We start from the raw sequence: 20194 nt of genomic DNA, 5'->3' as shown, positions 1-20194 counted from the left end.
TGCTGTGTCGTGTGTGTACAGGACTGCAGCCAGTCTGGTAAGACTGGTGTGACAAGCTTACACATGCACTGGTTCTGTGGTAAACTGTAGACTGTGAGCACTGACAGCAAACTCGGTACTGCTGTAAGACTATGAATAGCACAGCACATCATATCACAGTAGAGAAGAGTTACGTTTCAAATAAATATCTCTGCTTCATCTCTTTCCAATCCCCAATGGGAGATACATTACTTGTTATAGTGTAGGGCTGTATTGGCAGAGACCTGAAGGATACAGCCCCTTTGTCACTGGTCACTCAGACACTCGTGTGGGACAGTCGTTCATTTGCACAAAAGGGACTGTAATGTTAAAATGACAATCACACTTTAATGACACACCTCTGGAGACTAACTATCTTTGTGCATTTGAAGTTACTGGTTCTCCTTGTACGTATCTATAACACTAAGGCAGTGAAAACCTTTATTTAGTTTGGTTGATATGGCTAATACTGGTTATAGACATACACTTTCGAAGTAGGTTTTAACTTAAGGACTCTGAGTCACTTATAGTAGGGCTTTCCATGCTCCGAAGGAAATACCGTAGCCTCTTGTGGTCAGTTTGCAGACTGTGATGGTGGTTAAGTCCATATCCATAGTAGAGATAAGCGGCACATTAGTGAGTATGCATACTTTAAGGTCAGTGCCCTGATCAAGCAGACGATTTTTGCCTACGTCCGAGTTCCATTTCATTAACTGTTAAGCGCTCGAGGTTACAGGTAACCTCTGGAGTCAGATAGTAACAAGTCAATCTCCCTGACATCTAACCAAATTGTTGCACAGCCGGGGACAAACACAAGCGTACCTGGCCTTACAATTGCTTGTACAGACACATCATAAACGGTTGTAAATGTGGTCTAGATATTGACCACTGTGACCACCTGTTGCCATCTATGGGCAGAGGGACAGCACACTCGGGCCCTGAGAGAAACACACTCCTCCCACACAAACACACATCCAACCCACCCACTCACACACACACCATGTCCTTCCCTCACACACACAAGCTGTGGCATGGTTCGGGAGTCAGATGGCTGAGCGGTTAGGGAATCGGGCTATTAATCAGAAGGTTGCCGGTTTATTTCCCGGCCATGCAAAATGATGTTGTGTCCTTGGGCAAGGCACTTCAGTCCCCTGTACTTCCTGTAAGTTGCTCTGGATAAGAGCGTCTGCTAAATGACTACATGTAAATGTAATGGTTCAATTCTCATTTATCACCCTGGGGCAGTCTCATCATCTCTCCCCAACTGTTTAGGCCAATACCTCACCAATAACTTAGTCTATGCCGCTTTGGCTAGCAAAGGGGATATTAAGCCTAACAACATTGTTTTCAACTAGGTAAAATAATCTGCAAAACATGTAATGACATATGGTTTTCATGATTTTACACAGGTTAATTGGCCGACTCTGACGGATTGATTAAAGTGGCTTTCTCTTAGAGTCAGATCAGTGTGATCCATTCACTTGATTAATTAACACGCGCCCTTGACCAAGAAGATTATCCTTTTCAGAAGCTCGCAGCCAGGGCCAGTCAGAAGCACTGTTGCTATGGAAGCTGGCGGAGAGAAGCGCTATTCCATCAGCCTGACTGCGTAACGAACGGCGCGTTAAAAGCGCAGAGCACACAGTGAACATGGATGTGCGTTGTTGAGAGTGACAAAGGTGTGTCTCTATTTGAGCTACAGAGGAGGGGAGGCCATTTTGTACAGCGAGGCGTCTGTACATGTCTGTATTTCTGTGTTCACGTCAGTAGCAGGAAGCGTGCCATTGTGCGTAGCCTATGAGAGCGAAAACCCTGTAGATAGGCGAGCGCTAGTAACAACACCCAAGTCTATTTCTTCACTTTTCCCTCGCGTTCACTTCCCTCTCTCCGCTGTTTCCTCTGTGCAATGGATGGGTATGTTACTGTTTTCTTTGACTATTTAACCATTTCGCATAGCTGTATCACCGCTGTCTTCAACAGTTATTGCAATGCGCGAATTAATTATAATAGAGGGAATTAAAGACCCTATGAAAGGGGGTGCTTGCAAGCCTCGGTATGCCAGTTAGGGCTCATACTGTACTTGTCAGAAATGTTTCTATATAAAATGTGTTGTGTACTGTGGCAAAGACCCGATGAGTTTTATACCCCGTGCGCATCATGCCCGCTCTAGTAGCCTATCAAGGAAGTAGCATAAAAAAGGACCTTTCTTCTCCAGAAATTGCAGGAGCCGTCTTTCTTCTTTAATACACGCTCGTGTGGAGCATATTCACATATAATCCGATAAGACTGGTGGGCCATGCTCTCTCTCTCAGTCTCGATGTTAACCATATGAGCAAATGAAGACATTAAGACAGGCTGCCATTTTAAGGTAGGCTACAGTGGAATCTGTAAGGGGCGTTTCTGTCCTGTTCACGAAAACAACACTGAGCGAAACGATTTTTACTGTAAACCATACAAAAATCAACATTTTCTAGTGTGACTGTGTGGAGGTACAAATATAATCTCATCCATTCCAACCATGCTTGGACTTCCATAAGTAGCCACCTACAACAAAAGGAAGAGCTTCTAAATCATTGTTTACAACTCGTGCGTGGGAAAAGAAGGATATCGTGGGCGGGGGACTACCTCGATAGTTTTCTAACAATATAGATCGTCGCGTGCCCCTCTATGCATAAAAGCCATATGCAGATGTCGGTCCACAAGTTCAGGCACGGGGATTGTTTTTGGTTAAGCATACATTGATTATTTACGCAAACTTAGTTTGTAACAACCACATGCTCTTGTGTTGTGTTTTTTGCTTCTTGCAGTTGGTTTGCCTAATTAATCTCGGATGTTCTCAGTGGAACTACTTTGGGTTTCCACATTCAATTTAGTGAACACAAGTAGCCTAAAGCTAGGCTGTGTCCCCCGCCCCGTTACACTGCCCCCAGGACCGTCGTTGTATAACTACGGTCCATCAAAGTCCCGCACATTTCTGATCGCTTTGTGTCGAGTTGGGCCTCGTTAGTATACGAGAAGACAAGACACTCATATGTGGCGGGTGACCTTCTTTGTTGGGGGGCTCTGGGCCCAAGTCCTGCAGTTGATTCAAACGAGTTTGGCCTTCCTCTGTCTAGGGGATTTCCGTGATTGAAAGCTACGTTACCTCTCTCTCTCTCTCTCTCTCTCTCTCTCTCTCTCTCTCTCTCTCTCTCTCTCTCTCTCTCTCTCTCTCTCTCTCTCTCTCTCTCTCTCTCTCTCTCTCTCTCTCGACAGTTCTCATCAACTACCTTGAGACTGATGTTCCATAATGTCCCTCAGTCTTACTATGGTTCTTATTTTAAGATAAGCCTGCCCCCCTCCCATGATTTAATACTCGATCTGAATTTAGTTTTCTTCCTCTGTTCTGTGGTAGATGGGTGTAACAGGAACCCTCAAATGTGTCTCAACCTCTGTCAGTCACTATGAACGCATAACACAACATGCTCAGACTGAATGAATGAACCTATGGTTATTCCCCTGGCTGTCCTCTCCCTTACAGCATGTTAAAGGATTCCACATCAGAAGGCATGTCCCAGGTTTCGATACCAGTTTAGAACAGATATACAACAGTATTTGACGTCTATAAACAATTGGGATGCATGTGTTCCCCTGTCGGGCTAATCCTATTAACTGTGTCCAATTGTTTTATCCATATTAAAATACTATATCACACATGTTGTGACATGATTGTGTCAGAAATAAACAACTCTTTTACATGTGTATACAGACTTGTGACACAGTATATTACAGCTGTGTGCATCAGATTAAAACGTACAACAGCATGTTTTTGAGCTAAATTGGGGCTGAAGGCAAGAATCTGCCAGCAATCACCACCTCTCTGTCGTGGCGTGAAATATGCAGTGTTGATTAGTTTCTATCACAAATTGTGAGGAGCAGAAAAAATATTTGGGCTTGAACTGCACACCTTTCCCCCCATCACCTGTTGATGAAGGTTGATTGTGATCTACTAGTTCTGGTGGGACACTACAGTGTGTGGCTCGGTGACATCTGTGACCGTAGAAACTGGACCAGCTGGGCTTGTTGTACTCTGTGGAGTGTACGGTAGTGGGTGTAACAGTTTAAATTATGACATTTGCTCCTCAGTATAAATACAGCAGAAAATCCCTACCTTGTAAGTGCATGGCCTCGCTGGAAAAAGCATTGTATGGGAGGAGGTCCCTGCACTAGGATTAGGGTGAATACCTGTAGCAGGGTTAGGTTTAGTCTCTGTACCAGGGCTAGGGTTAGTGCCTGTTCTAGGGTTAGATTTATGCCTATCTCTGAGATGACAACAGGCTCCTTTCCAGTTGCGCCTGAAGTATAGCAGGGTCTGCTATGTGCTACACTGCTGCTGTTCCAGGAAACAGTAGGGACGGTTTCCTGTGCGTCTCTTCCTGGTTGTGAGAGGAGGCGGGGCCAGGCATATCTGAGTCATGCTTCAGTTTCCTGGAATTCATCTCAGAGGTTGCCAGTCTTGTTGGTGAGCCTATGAGCACTGGGTATGTATGTATGTATGTATGTATGTATGTATGTATGTATGTATGTGTTTGTGCATTTATAGAATACAGCCACAGCTATCAGGAAATGCTGTTCTGTCTTACTCCACAGTCTCCTTTTTGCCTTTTCAAAATAAAAGCCTTGAAAGTTTTCAAGTCAGGCCCAACCCCCCGACCCCCCCCCTCCCCAGACACATTGAAGACAATGAGACAGGTGGTGGGGTGGGAGTTGACTTTGCTGATGTCATCAGAATGTTTAGGCCCAGACAGGGGTTGAAAGGGAGGCGTGTCCTCCTGCTGCCATGGCAGCAGGACTCTCCCTCACAGTGTCTCGTGACCTGTTCCTCCAGCGTGTGGTTAATGCTGTGAAGAATGTCACAATCATATGACTGTAAAATCCAGCTCTGTCCTGTCATAGCCTAGGTCTCCAGTCCCCTATTCATACAGAGACCAGTGGAGGATACAGACTGAGTTCCTACAGGGGGCAGTGTTGGGGGGGGGGCAGTGGTTAAAGGCACGCTGATTAGTGATGCAGAGTATGGTCAGGAGGAGACTAATTGGAGATACAGTTTTCCATGATGCCTCATGTTTAGACTGCAGACCATGGTTAAGCCCATCCCCTCCCTCCCCAAATCCCCAGTTATGTTGGCATTCACTGATAGGCTGTGTTATGTTACTCTACAACAGACTTTCCTCCTCCCCCCCACTCTCAGACCATCCTAGATTCTGCCTGGTCCTCCCAGAGGAATGCCAGATATGTGGTGGCAAACTCAGCACAGAGAGAGAGAGGGAAAATAGGAATGGTTGCTGACATTCCAGGGGGTCTATTAACTGCCCCCCCCCCCTTCTTGCCCCAGGTGTGGCTCATGGTGGGTGAGGGTCGCAGGAGGAAAAGATGAGTCACACAGATAAAATATCTTATAAAATAGGAGACAAATTTAAATTCAACTGAAACTCCATGAGGGAGAGTTATAATTACAGTAGATGTAACAACTCAGTTGCCCTTTCTCAAAATGGGAAGTTATTCACTCAAGTGACACAACATATTTTAGCTACGTTATTTTGGTACAATGTGTGGTGACAGGGTCACATGAGTTCAGTAAGGATTTGGGAGTTTTGTTGAAATTCTTTAGTAGATACACTAACAACAGTGAGTTCTAATCATAATCTGCAGTCTAGGTTATAGCTTACAATAAAAAGGAAGTTCATCAGATGTGAAACTAGCTCCAAGAGTTGTCCAGCAAGGTTTCAGAGAAGGTGGCCATCTTGGTTCTGATGTGGTTGGATTTCATTCCCCCTAGTCAGACAATGCAGAGTAGGTGAAACTGTTTGCTGGCATGGGTCAGATGACAGGACTGGCTAGGCTGCTGGTGAATGGTCAGGTTTCAGTTCCCCTGCTCTCCCTCTTTCCTCTCCTCTTCCTTCACCCTCCCCCCTCCCCTCCTACCCCACACATCACCCTCTCTTTCCCTCCCCTTCCCTCCTCCTTCCCTTCCTCTTCAGCTTCTCCAATAGAATATTAAAGGGAAGACAACACCAGGCTCAGTAATGCCAGTAACCTGAGTTACTAGTTCCTGTTTCTGCCTACCTCTATAGCACAAAGTCTGTATGGATGTGAGTGTGTGTGTATCTGGTGTTTAGTCCTGATCATTTTGGTGGCTTCTTTTGTACTGAAGCAGCATCTCTATGAAGAAGATTATAACCCTTCACCCCAATCCATGTGTCTTCATTTTAGCATCCCCACTCTTGCCACTTTCATGTTGACTCTCTACTGGTAATGATTGATATCTACTTAACTCTACCTCTCTGTCAGCTTTGGTGTGGGGGGTGATCCGATGTTTCTACGAGCTATATTCATGACAGACAGACAGACAGACAGACAGGCATGTCTGCAGGCAGGCAGGCAGGCAGACAACGCCGGCAGGCAGGATTGGTCTTTCAGCACGGTTGGTTAATTGGAGTGTGCGTCTGCTGTTGTTTGGTCAGTGGTATCTGGTTACTGATGAAGGGAACAGCTTCAATAATAGATATCTCAGACAATAGAGCTAGCACAGGGGAAAATGCACACAAACACACACAAGCCCCAGGCCCATCCTCAGCCCCAGTCCTGAGTTCTAGCCACTAAGTTGATTTATGTATAGACAACATAGATTACTCTCTCCTCTCCCTATCTATGCTAAACACATCTCCTACAATTGTACACACACTCACTCACATGTGCACACACACACACACCCTCCTTTTATCTCTCCTCCCCTTCTATTATGAGTGGCTCTCTTTCCCTCCCTCTCGCTCGCTCTCCCTCTCACTCACTCTTTCACCTGCCTTTCTGCAGCTCTGTCTCTCTCGCTCTCCTCCAGGCTGAATGCCTCTCTTTCTGTCTTTCTGTCTTCCTCCTGCTCTGGTTCCTGACCGCCATGCAACCAGCGGAGTAGGTGACCATGCAGACACTGACTGCCAGGTAGGGGACCTCGGGCATTCACACTCCTAGCCAAGCTCCGGACTTGCCGGGATCATATACAGACACACACACATATATATACATACACACACACATACTGACACACATAACTACTACTGTGACCATGGTTTAGAAATTTACTATATATCTAGGTATGCTGCTGATAAGTTTGCAGTAGTTGTGGAACCAGTTTAACCCCCTAGGGAGAGAAAGTTCTACAGCAGAAGAGTTTCTGTCCACAGCTTACATGTCAACACTCTGGGGGTCAGGGTAGCTGGAGAACAAGCACAGACTAGAACTGGTTAAGACTTGGTTAAGGTCTGGGGGAGAGGTTTGATGTTGAGCTTTCTTTCCTGATAGCTAGCTTTCTGTAATCTTGGCATTCTCTCTCTCTCTCTCTCTCTCTCTCTCTCTCTCTCTCTCTCTCTCTCTCTCTCTCTCTCTCTCTCTCTCTCTCTCTCTCTGGTCTCTCTCTATATATACAGTATGTGTGTGTATATGTGTATATACTGTATACACACTTTTATACACCTTTTATACACACACATACATATATTTTAAATATATGTATATATAGACATATATAAACATATCTTTCTTTCACTTTCACACATACAAACAATTATGTGTATCTTTAGTACTCTGGCCTTCTGTTAAATGTGTTGAACAGAGATGGATTTGTTGGGTTTGTTGCAACGGTTGAGTTTGGCCTCAGGGTGATGGAGAGAGGCTGCTTCAGCACGTCTATTGTACAAAATAAAAAGAAGCATGAAATACGAGTTCCAGGGAAACGTTCTGTGAAAGACTATTTCATTCTTTGTCAGACTTCAAGCACAAAACTGTCCTCTACAGCCCTCTCTCTCTCTCTCTCTCTCTCTCTCTCTCTTTCTGTCTTCTCTCGTTGGTGTCCAGTTGGCTTTCCTGTCTCCATAGCAACAGTTTATGTCTCACTGTCAGCAATATAGGTTGGCCTGATTCAACATTAACTGGATGTGAACCTGTTGATGTATCACAGTCTGCTGGTAACTCTATGGCCATGGGTCAGTTTAGTTAGATGTGAACCATGTTAACGAAACAAGGGCACCTAGACCCTACCTCCAAAACACCTAGCTTGCTCCCGGCTGGTTGCCTTGGAGATGAGCCCTCACAACAAACCAGCAGATAACACAAGTTTGGGAGCTAGAGGTCACCCTCCAGCCAACCAGTACACACACTGTGTGTGTGTTTATGGATGTGTATGTGTTTGTGCGTGTCTCTGACGACAGTCTAAATGTCATTGATATCGGAGAAGGGCTCGCGCTGTAAAGGGTGAACAGATAGTATCTATTTTGCATATTCATACATTCTGGCGGCAGCAATTTGAATATGATCTAAGGGAGAAGATAGGTCCAGCAGCCTGCTGCCTAGCAACCAGAGAGAGAGGCATAGGCCAGGGGGGGAACAGTTTACAAATAGCACGGATGAATAAACTGCTCAGAACATAACACATAGTAAATACTAGGCTAGCATCCTAACCCAAACAACATTTATACTAATCCTAGATAACATGCATATGATGTACCTTTTTCTATGTGCAGAGTAACCCTAACATGCATAGCGCGTATGAACATACTTAGCTCATGTATCAAGTGGAACATGCGTGTGTTTGTGTGTTTCAGCAGGACCCTGAGAACCCTCTCTCCTCCTTCTTCCTGTGTGGCCGCACTACCATGAGCAATTCCACCCCATCCACAGGTACGTGTCCTGCTCTACCAATCGCACACAGGTCTACAGTCACAGGACCAATCAGAACAGGTGTGTCTCCTACAGTGAGGACGGAAAACAAACGAGGACCAGTGTGTCATTTACAAAGGAGTCGAAGGACTTATGACAATGAGAACCAAGGTATTAGTGTTTTGGGAAGAATGAATGTTTCAGTATCCTGAGAGTTGGGGTTAGGAGTTTAGAGGTTAATGTAATCATTAGGTGTCGTGATTGGCAGATAGTATGGCCGTTTTCACTGGCTCACAGTATTGACAACTTGATTGGTTATTGTGATTGGACTGAATAGATAGGACCGCTGTTCTGATTGGTCATTGTGACTGGCAGAAAGGATTGCCTTCCTGATGGTTATTATCACAGGCCAATGGGAAGGCCATCCTGATTGACTAGCATATGTTACAGCCATCCACATTGGCTATTTTGACTTGTCTACAGTACAGCCATCCTGGTTGGATGTTATGACTGGCAGCTGCTGTCTCCTGATTGGTTATTGTGATTAGGCGAGAGGACACTGCCTGACAGATTAGGTATGACATGTCTGTACAAGGTCATAGCAAGCCACTACAGCCAGGGAAATTGTCTCAAGAAAAGTTTAAGCTTTCTCTGTGGAAGCCTGATAACGACCATTCATTTGAATCAGGTGTGTCGGAGCAGGGAAACATCTAAAACATACAGGACAACAGCCCCTGAGGATCAGGATTCGACACCCCTGCCATAGACCAACATTTGCAGAGTGTATGACTGTGATTTTCTGTTCTGGAATTCCCCTACAGCTAGCCATGTATGTGTTTGGGGAGAAGGTGAGGGTGGGGGTGGGGTGTATGGGATGTGGGGGGTGGTCACCTGCCAACTTGTGTCCTGATTAGACCCCACCCCCTGAACAGGAAGTGACAGTCCTAGTAACACAGAGAAGTTGCTTTCTCAGAACCCATGACACACCACAACTGCACTCGCCATCCTCTCTTGGTCTAACCCCCAATTCTGTATCTCTCTCCCCTGCCGTAGCTAATGGCAACGACAGCAGAGTGTATAAAGGAGACCGCCCCCCCTGTGGCCCCTCCCGTGTGCTTCACGTTCGCAAGGTTCCTCTGGAGGTGTCAGAAGCAGAGCTCGTCTCTCTAGGAATCCCCTTCGGGAAGGTCACTAACCTGTTGATGCTGAAAGGAAAGAACCAGGTAGGAGCTCAACCAGGAACTAAACCCTGACCATTGCCCCCTGGGAGGAGCGGAGGGGTCTGATTGACGGAGGGAGGGATCCGGAGGAGGGACGTGAGGGAGTTTTTGGTCTGGAGGATGGAGAAGGGTAGGGTCTGGAGGGTTCCTTTTAACTAAAAACATCAAGGTATTACTGAAAGGAAAATAGAGGGGTGGATTGTGGGTCTACCCACCCCCCTCCCCCCCGCACACACACACACACACACACACACACACTTCCCCGTCCCTCCAGCTTGAGAGCTCTCTCTCATTCACATGGAAATGGAATATCTGTTGAATAATAGACGCACACATTTTATAAACGTTGGGATGCATAAATTAGCATCATCCTATTGGTGAGCCTCTAATTGGCCTAACAAGACAAGACAGACTTCAGATACGGAAGTGTTTCTGTCTGTGCTGCCTGGTTCTCAACCAGCAGGAAACCAGGAGGGTGAACACTGTGGTGCTGGCTGTTGTTGGCATTATTTTTGTGGTTGTTTTGGTTGTTGATGTTGTTGTTGATTTACTCCAGGCCTTTTTAGAGATGGCGTCTGAGGAAGCAGCTATCACCATGGTGAACTACTACACTACAGCCACGCCCCATGTCCGTAACCAACCTGTCTACATCCAGTACTCCAACCATCGCGAGCTAAAGACAGACAACCTGCCCAATCAGGGGGTGAGTACTGACATCCTGCCCAATCAGGGGATGAGCACTGACTGAGTCTGGCCAATGAGAGTACTCAACGGAAGAACGAGCATATTGTGTTAGCCGCCCCTAACCTTGTCTTCCTCCCCTTCCCGCTCGTCCTCTCTCCACCCCGACCCCCCACTCCCAGAGGGCCCAGGCAGCCCTGCAGGCCGTGAATGCAGTGCATTCTGGGAACATGGCGCTGTCCGGGTCTGCGTCAGCCAGTGATGGCCCCCTGATGCCAGGACAGAGCCCAGTGCTCCGCATCATCGTGGAGAACCTCTTCTACCCCGTCTCTCTGGAAGTGCTGCACCAGGTCAGCCTCCGGACCCGCCCCACCTCTCACATAGCAGCTCTCATCTGGAGCTTCTTAGATTCAACTGATTTTGACCTTGAACCTCAGACGTCTAACCCTAACCCTCTCTCCTCCTCCTCTCTCCTCCTCTCCTATCCTCTCCCTCTCTCCTCCTCCTCTCCTCTCCCTCTCTCCTCCTCTCCCTCTCTCCTCCTCTCCCTCTCCTCTCTCTCTCTCTCCTCCTTTCCTCTCCCTCTCTCCTCTCCCTCTCCTCTCCTCTCCCTCTCTCCTCTCCCTTCTCCCTCTCTCCTCTCCTCTTTCTCTCCTCTTTCTCTCCTCTTTCTCTCCTCCTCTCCTCTCCTCCTCTCCTCCTCTCCTCTCCCTCTCTCCTCTCTCCTCTCCTCCTCTCCTCCTCTCCTCATCTCCTCTCTTCTCCCTCTCCGGTCATGTTGTCTCTCTCCCCAGATCTTCTCCAAGTTCGGGACAGTCTTGAAGATCATCACCTTCACCAAGAATAACCAGTTTCAAGCCTTGCTTCAATATGCTGACCCTATGAATGCACACCACGCCAAAGTGGTCAGTTCACAACCACACACATATACACACACACATCTGCTCCTTGAACTCGATAAGAGTTTACGTGGGCTGTAGCCAGTTGTCATCACACAGATGGAGCATGAAACAGAGCTCCATCAGTCTTGTGAGCTTTGTGGTTCTCGGATACATCTTTCTCTGTCTTACTCTCTCTCCTCTCCTCCACCCTCCATCCCTCTCTCCTCCACCCCCACGCTCTCTCTCCTCTCCTGAATCCTTCCCCACTCTCCTCTGCTCCACTCCTCCAACCCTCATCCCTCTCTCTCTCTCTCTCTCTCTCTCTCTCTCTCTCTCTCTCTCTCTCTCTCTCTCTCTCTCTCTCTCTCTCTCTCTCTCTCTCTCTCTCTCTCTCTCTCTCTCTCTCTCTCCACCAGACTTTAGATGGCCAGAACATCTACAATGCCTGCTGTACTCTGCGTGTGGAGTTCTCCAAGCTGACCAGCCTGAATGTCAAGTACAACAACGACAAGAGCCGGGACTTCACCCGCCTGGACCTGCCCTCTGGGGACAGCCAGCCCACCATGGACCCTGGCATGACTGCCGCCTTCGGTAACCATCCCTGACTCCCCCAACCGCTGAATCCACACTTCCTGTTAACTCGCCAAAGAAAGGATGCTATTGTATTCCGATAAATTAATTTGTCAAAAGGTGTGTCTGTGCACACACTTTTATCTGTGTGTGAGTGTGTTTGAATGAGTGTTTATCCACCCCCACAGCTTATCAGTAGCCCCAGCAGCTCTCTGCTATGAATACACCATTGATTAGTGGAGTCTGAGACAACAATATCTACTAGCACCATCCCCTAAACACACACAAATACACACTCACACACACTCACACATTTGCTTACACATGTATGACAAGAACAGACAAGTACATGCCGTCGAGGGATAGCCTCTAAAGGACATGCTCGGGAGGGACAGGGTTTAAAGGACATGCTCGGGAGGGACAGGGTTTAAAGGACATGCTTGGGAGGGACATGGTCTAAAGGACATGCTCAGGGGGGACTGAGCCCAGGAGGAGATTCTCATTTCCTGTTTTGTCAACAGCCCCCTGGAACAGGAAATTGGAAATATGTGTTCAGTTTGAAATTGCAGAGAGGAGAACCAGATGTTGCCACACTAACTGCTGGCTTGGAAGTTGGAATGTCAGACATGCAGGTATATAGTTCCTGGCAGCATTAACGCCTAGTGTGTGTGTGTGTATGCAGGAGCCCCAGGAATCATCTCATCTCCATACGCAGCAGCAGGTTTTGCCCCCGCCATGGGCTTCCCCCAAGCAGGTAAGTTACCATGCCAACCCCGCACACCCCACCTCAGCACCTTGCCACAGTGACTACTACGTCGGCTGTGTCGGTAACAGGGCCTCTTGTGTGAGGTACCCTTTCTCACCTGATCTCCCCCACCTCTTCCTCCCCCAGGTCTGTCGATGCAGGCGATGCCCGGCGCTTTGGGGCCCCTCACTCTGTCAGGCTCGGCCGTGGCAGGACGCATGGCCATCCACGGCATGGCCCCCCCTGCTGTGCACGCAGTTCTACTGGTCTCCAACCTCAACCCTGACGTGAGTCTAGCTCCAGAGAGATGGGAGGGTCAGGGTGCCCCTTCAGGGTGGTCTGTGTCTTAACTAGTCTCTCCTCTCCTACAGACCATCTCACCTAATGGACTCTTCATCCTCTTTGGTAAGACGTCTCCCCTCCCCCCCTCCCTCCCTCCCTGCTCCTCTCCTCTCTTCTCCTCTCCTAATGGTGTATGTTTGTGTGTGTGTATGTGTAGGGGTGTATGGGGATGTCCACAGGGTCAAGATTCTCTTTAACAAGAAGGAGAATGCCTTAATCCAGATGGCAGATGCTACTCAGGCACAGCTGGGTGAGTAACCCTCAATGTTTAACCTTAAACCCACGAAGCCTAACCCTGTACCTGTGCTACTTAGAAGATCGAGCCGTACCAGGTGTGTACTGGGAGTGTTTTCGAGTTGTGTGTGTGTGTGTGTTATGGCAGCATACTGGAGCTATGTGTGTCTCCCGTGATTGCAGCCATGAGCCACCTGAACGGCCAGCGTCTCCACGCTAAGGTGATCCGAGTGACCATCTCCAAGCACCAGACGGTGCAGCTGCCCAGGGAGGGCCAGGAGGACCAGGGCCTCACCAAGGACTTCAGCGGCAGCCCCCTGCACCGCTTCAAGAAGCCCGGCTCCAAGAACTTCCAGAACATCTTCCCTCCCTCCGCCACGCTGCACCTCTCCAACATCCCGTAGGTTCCTCGCCCCCGCGCGCGCCGCGTACGCCCTCGCCCCCCCCCCCCCCCCCCACACACATACTCATCCTGTGCACTGTGCGCCACCTCACATCCTACATCCTAGATTGTCAGTGTGACCCTGTTTGTCTGTTCAAAGGCCTTCTGTCACTGACGACGTCCTTAAAGACCTGTTTGCTGGAACTGGATACACAGTCAAGGCCTTCAAATTCTTCCAGTAAGTGTTCCTTTTTCCACTCCTCTGACATTTGGGAGGGAGCAGGGATGCAGTGGAGGAAACAAGGCTATAGAGGAGGGAACTTAAGTCTGGAATGAAACCCAGTGATGCCAGCTGAAACTAATCATGTGCAGTGTAGCTACACAGCCACAAGAGGGCACTAATAGCACTGGAGCGATTGTACCACACCCAGTAAACTGGTGGGTAGCTTAGAGCTTGGCGTCATATGACTAGTTGACTAAATCTTACTAGTAGTTAACCTTCTCACTACGAGGTAAGCTTGCCATTATTAGTTAGCTTGTCAATCTGTGTTGTTCTGTGACCAAAATAACATGCTATTGTAAGGTTCTGACAATGTGTGTGATGGTGTGTTTTGTGTGTCAGGAAAGACAGGAAGATGGCCCTGATCCAGCTGGGTTCTGTGGAGGAGGCTATCCAGGCCCTGATTGACCTCCACAACCACGACCTGGGGGAGAACCACCACCTACGCGTCTCCTTCTCCAAGTCCACCATCTGACCCCCCCTGCCGCCCCACCACCACCTACACCCCGTCACCCCATCCCAACCCCCCTTGCCACCACCAGGCTCTGCCCCTCCTCCCTAGGGCTGGCCCCCATGTAATGTGCAGCCTCACAGACATGCCCACACTCACACCCACAAACAAACACACACACACATACCAACGCACAAAACACACTTCCCCAGTACCTCATTCCTTGTCCCCTGTCACCCCCCCCTGTCCTTCCCCTGTCCCCTATGAAGGGGTTCATTTGGGGAACCAGACACTTGTAGTGTGCTACTTTAGATCTGTTGTGTGATAGACTACTACTATGGCTTCAGACAGAGACTGGAGGGTGACCTGTGATAGGTTCAACTCCGGACAGGGGGAGGGGCAAGAAGAGAGAGGAACTCATCACTCCTGGACCGTGTAGGATGGGGAGGAAGGGGGGTGTTGAGGGGGCTAGCCTTCTTTCTGACCACCCCCCCCCCCCCCCCCAGTACCCCGTCCTGGCCTCTACATCCTGTCCTGCCCCAGAAGGCCTGAGGCTCGGTGTTGTTCCAGTGTCGGAGACGAGACTCTTTTAGCTGCGTTGCCTTGTACAACAAAGGGGAGGCAAACCCCTCCCCACTCCTCAGCCCATCGGCTGAGCAAGCCAACCCCACCCCTCCAATGGGAGTGCTGGAGCACTCAGAGACAGCCCCATTATATGGGCATCACCAGGAACATGGGGAAGGGACAGGAAGCCTGTAGCGACACTTTTAACCAATGGGACCCCTCCCTTGTAGCATCAGGATGTAGGTGGGAGCCACTGCTGCCACTCTGACCCAGTGTCTGCCAGGGAGGCTCAGCCCCCAGTAGGAGGCTCAGATCCTGGGCTTGTCCCCTAGCCCAGGCCCCTGCCCCCAGTGGAAGACCTGCATCAGCAATGTGAAGGTGATTTCAGAGAGACAGGCTCTTTCTACCATCCTGCCACTTCACCCAGTCTAGCATCCTGCTCTATACCTGGCTTCTATCTAGCACCATTCCAGCCCAGACTAGACCAGGCCCCAAAGGCCAGGCCAGGTCAGTTGGAAGACATGTGAATGAATGTGAACAATGTGAAGAGCTGGCCTGGAGGTCATGTGTCTCTTCTCTCTTGTTCTCTCCCCTCCTCTCCCTTTCTCTCCCTTCTCCTCTCCTCTCCTGTCCACTCCTCTCGGCCTAAACATAAGTCTTATTGTCCTCTGGGGTATGTTACCATGAAAGATGGTCATGGGACCAGCCCTTACTACCATGTGTTACCATGGGGACCTGTTGTCTCCCTGTTGGGAGGGGCCAGTCAGCCTTCCAGCCCTGCTCACCTGTAATCCATCTTGGATCAAACCAAAAACAGTCTTCTTGTGTTTTAATCACCATGGTCACCAGGAAGTAACAATGAAAAGTGCGATCACATGTCTGTAAAGACAGACCTAGACCAATCGGAGCCCTCGCTCTCATACAGGCTTGTTGCCTTGGTTAAGCTGTATCGGTCTAGCCTTAACATTCCAAGGAGAAGAGTTGATTGAGTAGCATTGCTTTGTGGGAAAGCCGTGTGTGTGTGTGTGTGTGTGTGTGTGTGTGTGTGTGTGTGTGTGTGTGTGTGTGTGTGTGTGTGTGTGTGTGTGTGTGTACGCGTGCATGTGCCTGCGTGTGCATGCTTCTAGGAGTGTGTCCCTAACCCAACGACAACAACAAAACGGTTTTGTTTCACAAACGCAAGTCAAGGATGGTGTCACTGTTAACTTTACCTTGAAAGGGGAACAAGAGCAGCGTTGGAAGTGTCTTACTGTGCCTGCGATTCAAGAATGCAGGAGGAAATATATATAACCCCTAGAAAGACATGTATATATAGAGAGAGAGAAAGGAAGTATGCCCTTGCCATTTCCTTTTACTGTTAACGACTGTGAAAATCATTTGTGTATATGTCCTTAATAAACTGTTAGTGGACCCACTATCTATTGAGAGACCAACTGGATAGACCTCTACACGCAGTCTACCAGACAAACTTTTAGACACAATAGGGCATTTCCAAACTCCTCCCTGTTCCCTTTTGCAAAACAATGGCATCCCCCTTCTATTGAAAAAAAAATAATCTAAAATTATTGTTTTGAAGTTTACAGTCTTAACTAAAGCTAAACTATTCAGGTCTACATCTTTAGGATTGTCAACATTTTGTGAGAAAAAAAAAGTTATTTTGGTAATTTGTTCTTTTTTATGGCAAAGAAAAAGCCCTATGGAAGATTAGCCAGGGTTTTATACCACTGTAATCACACCATATATCATATTTACTGTGTAATACTTCACTTCTTATTATGTGCCTTATTATGTTCATACTCTGCTAGGTTTTAGACGGCCTATCTTATGTACTCTCTAGTGGGATTTGGTGAGCGGGTTGACTTGTTTTCAGTTTTCTTCGAGGTTTTTAGATGTGTTTTTCTGTGGGTCTTTCCATGATGCCGTCTTTTGAAATGTAAGTTCATGTTTGGTGCTTTAAGTGCACTTGGAAATGAATGGTAAACTCTGGTACCTTAAGGATTCTGTGAGGGTCTCTCCTAACTGTATGCGTGTGCGTCTGTGGTTCTGTGTGCGTGCATGTGCAAAGTTTTTCTGTGTATGTGTGTGTGTGTGTGCGTGTGTTGATAAGGAGAGATCCCCTATTTAGTCTGGGTTACAAGGGCGCCTTCATTTTGCTGTGGTAGAGTGAAGTCCAGAGATCTCCATCTCTGTGTGTGTGTGTTTCATTTGTCATCTTATTTACTGTATTTCATACTATTCGTTTTAGGGATTTTGCCTGGTTTTGATCTGTAGTGATATTTGTGTTTTTATTCATTTGATCTTCTTTTAAAGGTGATGAAGTTGGTTTTGGTTGTGGTTGTCTGTCACTCTGCTGTTTCAGTTGGCATCATTTGCCCTGAAGTTCTGACTGTATACACCCCATCCCCATGGTTACATTTGAACCTGGCTGTGTTTGAACCCAGCCCTGATAATGGATGAATCTGTTTGTGAATGATCCCAACCTCAGTGGTTATGTATGAACCTGGTTGTGAATGATCCCATCCTCAGTGGTTATGTATGAACCCAACGTGAAAATATGGAAGCCATCCATTCGGTTATATGCAGGTGGGAGGTTGAGGTTGAAGAAAGTTTTGGTTTTTTTGCCCAAATCCGCCACATTGCTACTTTTCATTTGTGAACAGGAGAGAAGCCAGACCGTGACACCTTGCATATTGAGCAAGCTGTCTGCTCTTTGATATGTTCAGTTAACTGTCCTGACAAAAAGTTCTGTCTTAACTCAGGCCACACAGGTCGGCAGCCATGCCGCTCTGCAGCCTTTCGAATTGTGATTTGACAATATCAAATGGACTGGAGACAATATACTCTACACTTTTTGTCAACGTTTTTTACTGAGGAATCAATAACGTCGCAGGACCAAAGTTTATGTGCCTTTCATTAATTATATTCATAACTTGTTTCCTTTCTGGCGGTGAAGTAAGAGGTCAGATGTCTCGACTCCTCGGGTCTACAGTGGCTGGTGGCTGGCTTCTCCTCCCCCCTGACCCACACCCCCACCAACCCTAGATAGCTGCAGTAGCTGTACCCAACCACAACAATACAGGAACTGAAACCAAAGGAACTCTGTCCTGTTAGAATGACCCAACAAAGCATTGTTGCTTAAATGTGGTGCTTTTTAGACCTCAATGATTTTGTGAATGTTTAAAGTATTTTTTTTTTTTCTTCTCAAAATTCCACCCTTTTAAAAATAAATACGCATTATTTACTCAGCAATGCCCCCCAACCCCAAAATTGAGATCCATGCAAGACAATGACATGGTTAAATTGGTATGTTATGATAGGGAGAAAGGTGATTGGATCTTGACAGTTGTCTAGTTGTCTCTTCTCATCTGTTTCTCGGTCTCACAGCATGTTCTTTATTTATAGCTGGTCAGAAGTTTGAGCACCAAAAATGAATGCTTTAGTTCAGTCGGTTTCCTTGGATTGCCTGGGCACAATAGTCTATGGGAGACACAGACAACAACAGACATGTTTTTTTGTATTTAAAAGGATAGACTCTTGTGTATTTTGATATCATACCAGTACCAGCTTTGATTTGTAAAGCAGTGTGTGTGACGGGTAAGAGACACAAAGTTATGAGTTGATGTAATTAAATGCAAATAGAAGATGACTTATTAAAGAAACATATTTTCTAATTTTTGCGGTGCATGGTTGAGTGAAGTTTCCGTATTTCATATAGAACATTTTCTGTCATGTTTTTAATTGTTTATTACTAGAATTATATGATTCTTATTATCGCAATGGTTACTATGATTAATACGCCAGAATCTCTAGTTAGTTTTTTTCCTAAAACAACTTAATTGTAGCATGCCTTGAATAAATGTCACGACATCTGTACTTTCTCTGGTGCTCCTGTGTCCTCTACTTCTTGCCTTGGGCTTTCTCACACACTCATGTCAGTCCAACCCTGTTAACCCTGCAATACTTTCCATTTAACCTCTTTTACCCCCACCGTCCTTCCCCCCTGACTCACACAGTCCTGCCACTCAAAGCAGTAAGCCCCTCCCCTTTCTTCTGTTCTTTGCACAACTAACCTCTCAGGGAATAATCAGGATAGGAAGCTGATCTGGAACATATAACTTCCTGCATCACTGTGGATCCAGTGGTGGGGAGTATTCTGGGCTTGTAAATCAACAAATGAAACAGGCTGAACTATCAGGTGATTTTGACACAACGTTTTTGTTAAACTCACAGAAATTATTGAGGTGGCATTTCCAGGTGACAGGCCAGGAATGTCATGTTTATGAACATACTTAATTTTCTTTCCAATTTTTTTTACCAGATTAAATGAATGTTTGGTCTTTTTCTAAAACCATTTGAAGCATAATCAATTATGACAATGTAGTTCATTCACCTGTCCAGCAGATGTCAATCTAAGAGTTTGGCTTATCTGGATTTATAAATGTATTGTCTGGCAGGTCAGACACATCCTGTGTCATATCCAACCACATACAATAATACATTTGTGTTTGCATAGAAAAGAAGGCAATATTACTAATTACACTTCATACTAATAGATGTTTTTCTGCTGGCAACACAGGTACCCATGACAGAACTTTATACACTAAAAGCCTAATATTAACCTTGACTGTAGATTATAAATATTGCCTTGACATCAACACCCAACCCTACTGCAACTCCAATGACAGGATGTTCTACTAATGGGTAGGGAACTTTCTGTCCCATTCTGTTTTTAGTTCCATCTTAATACAAATTAGTCTTGTATCAAATAATGTTGGGCAAAATACTTTCAAACCGTGCTTTTAATCTATCGAAACCCTTATCGGAACTAAAGAAAATGTGCAAGAGCTGCTTAAAATTCCCAGAATATTTCAAGCGGTCACATGGGAAGTCAGGCTGCTGCCATCTCATGACCAGGTCACCAGGCTTACTCTAACCATGAAAGTATGCTCCAGTACTTTGTGTTTCCAGGGGCAGACTTCCCAGGCTTACACCACTTCCATTCCACCCCCATGTACAGTTTATTGGTATCGGTTGACTATTTTTCTTTTTTGCATCATCTTAACGACCTTTAGTCTCATCGACCCACCCCGGTCTACTGGTTTGTCGGCTCTGTTGGTCCAACGCCAGTTTCAGTC

The 20194-nt window shown here is 46.9% G+C and overlaps 1 protein-coding gene across 4 annotated transcripts; it reads left to right on the top strand.

Annotated features, from left to right (window-relative positions):
• Window positions 1-1712: 1712 nt before the first annotated feature.
• On the top strand, window positions 1713-18937 carry ptbp3 (polypyrimidine tract binding protein 3). 4 transcript variants are annotated; one of them, XM_062478213.1, is made up of 15 exons: window positions 1713-1932; window positions 6963-6996; window positions 8658-8730; window positions 9763-9932; window positions 10486-10632; window positions 10793-10960; window positions 11405-11515; window positions 11908-12082; window positions 12744-12815; window positions 12954-13093; window positions 13178-13211; window positions 13306-13398; window positions 13566-13782; window positions 13925-14002; window positions 14387-18937. In XM_062478213.1, the coding sequence occupies exons 1-15, from the start codon at window positions 1925-1927 to the stop codon at window positions 14517-14519; spliced, it is 1653 nt and encodes a 550-aa protein (XP_062334197.1). In that variant the 5' UTR covers window positions 1713-1924; the 3' UTR covers window positions 14520-18937. The 4 variants fall into 4 exon arrangements, with proteins under 4 accessions (XP_062334197.1, XP_062334196.1, XP_062334199.1 ...); XM_062478212.1 differs by having other exon boundaries at window positions 8655-8730; XM_062478215.1 differs by lacking the exon at window positions 6963-6996.
• Window positions 18938-20194: the final 1257 nt, after the last annotated feature.

Source organism: Osmerus eperlanus, chromosome 14 (genome assembly GCF_963692335.1).
Source record: "Osmerus eperlanus chromosome 14, fOsmEpe2.1, whole genome shotgun sequence".
Classification (NCBI taxonomy): Eukaryota; Metazoa; Chordata; class Actinopteri; order Osmeriformes; family Osmeridae; genus Osmerus; species Osmerus eperlanus.
Note: the sequence above shows the minus strand (reverse complement) of the source record. Positions and strands in the feature narration are given on the sequence as shown.

Excerpts from the sequence above, each read along its gene's own strand:
- ptbp3 (XM_062478212.1), top strand. Across the intron at positions 8,731-9,762 it reads CAATTCCACCCCATCCACAG|CTAATGGCAACGACAGCAGA; the intron begins GTACGTGTCCTG and ends CCCCTGCCGTAG. Across the intron at positions 13,094-13,177 it reads TCTCCAACCTCAACCCTGAC|ACCATCTCACCTAATGGACT; the intron begins GTGAGTCTAGCT and ends CCTCTCCTACAG.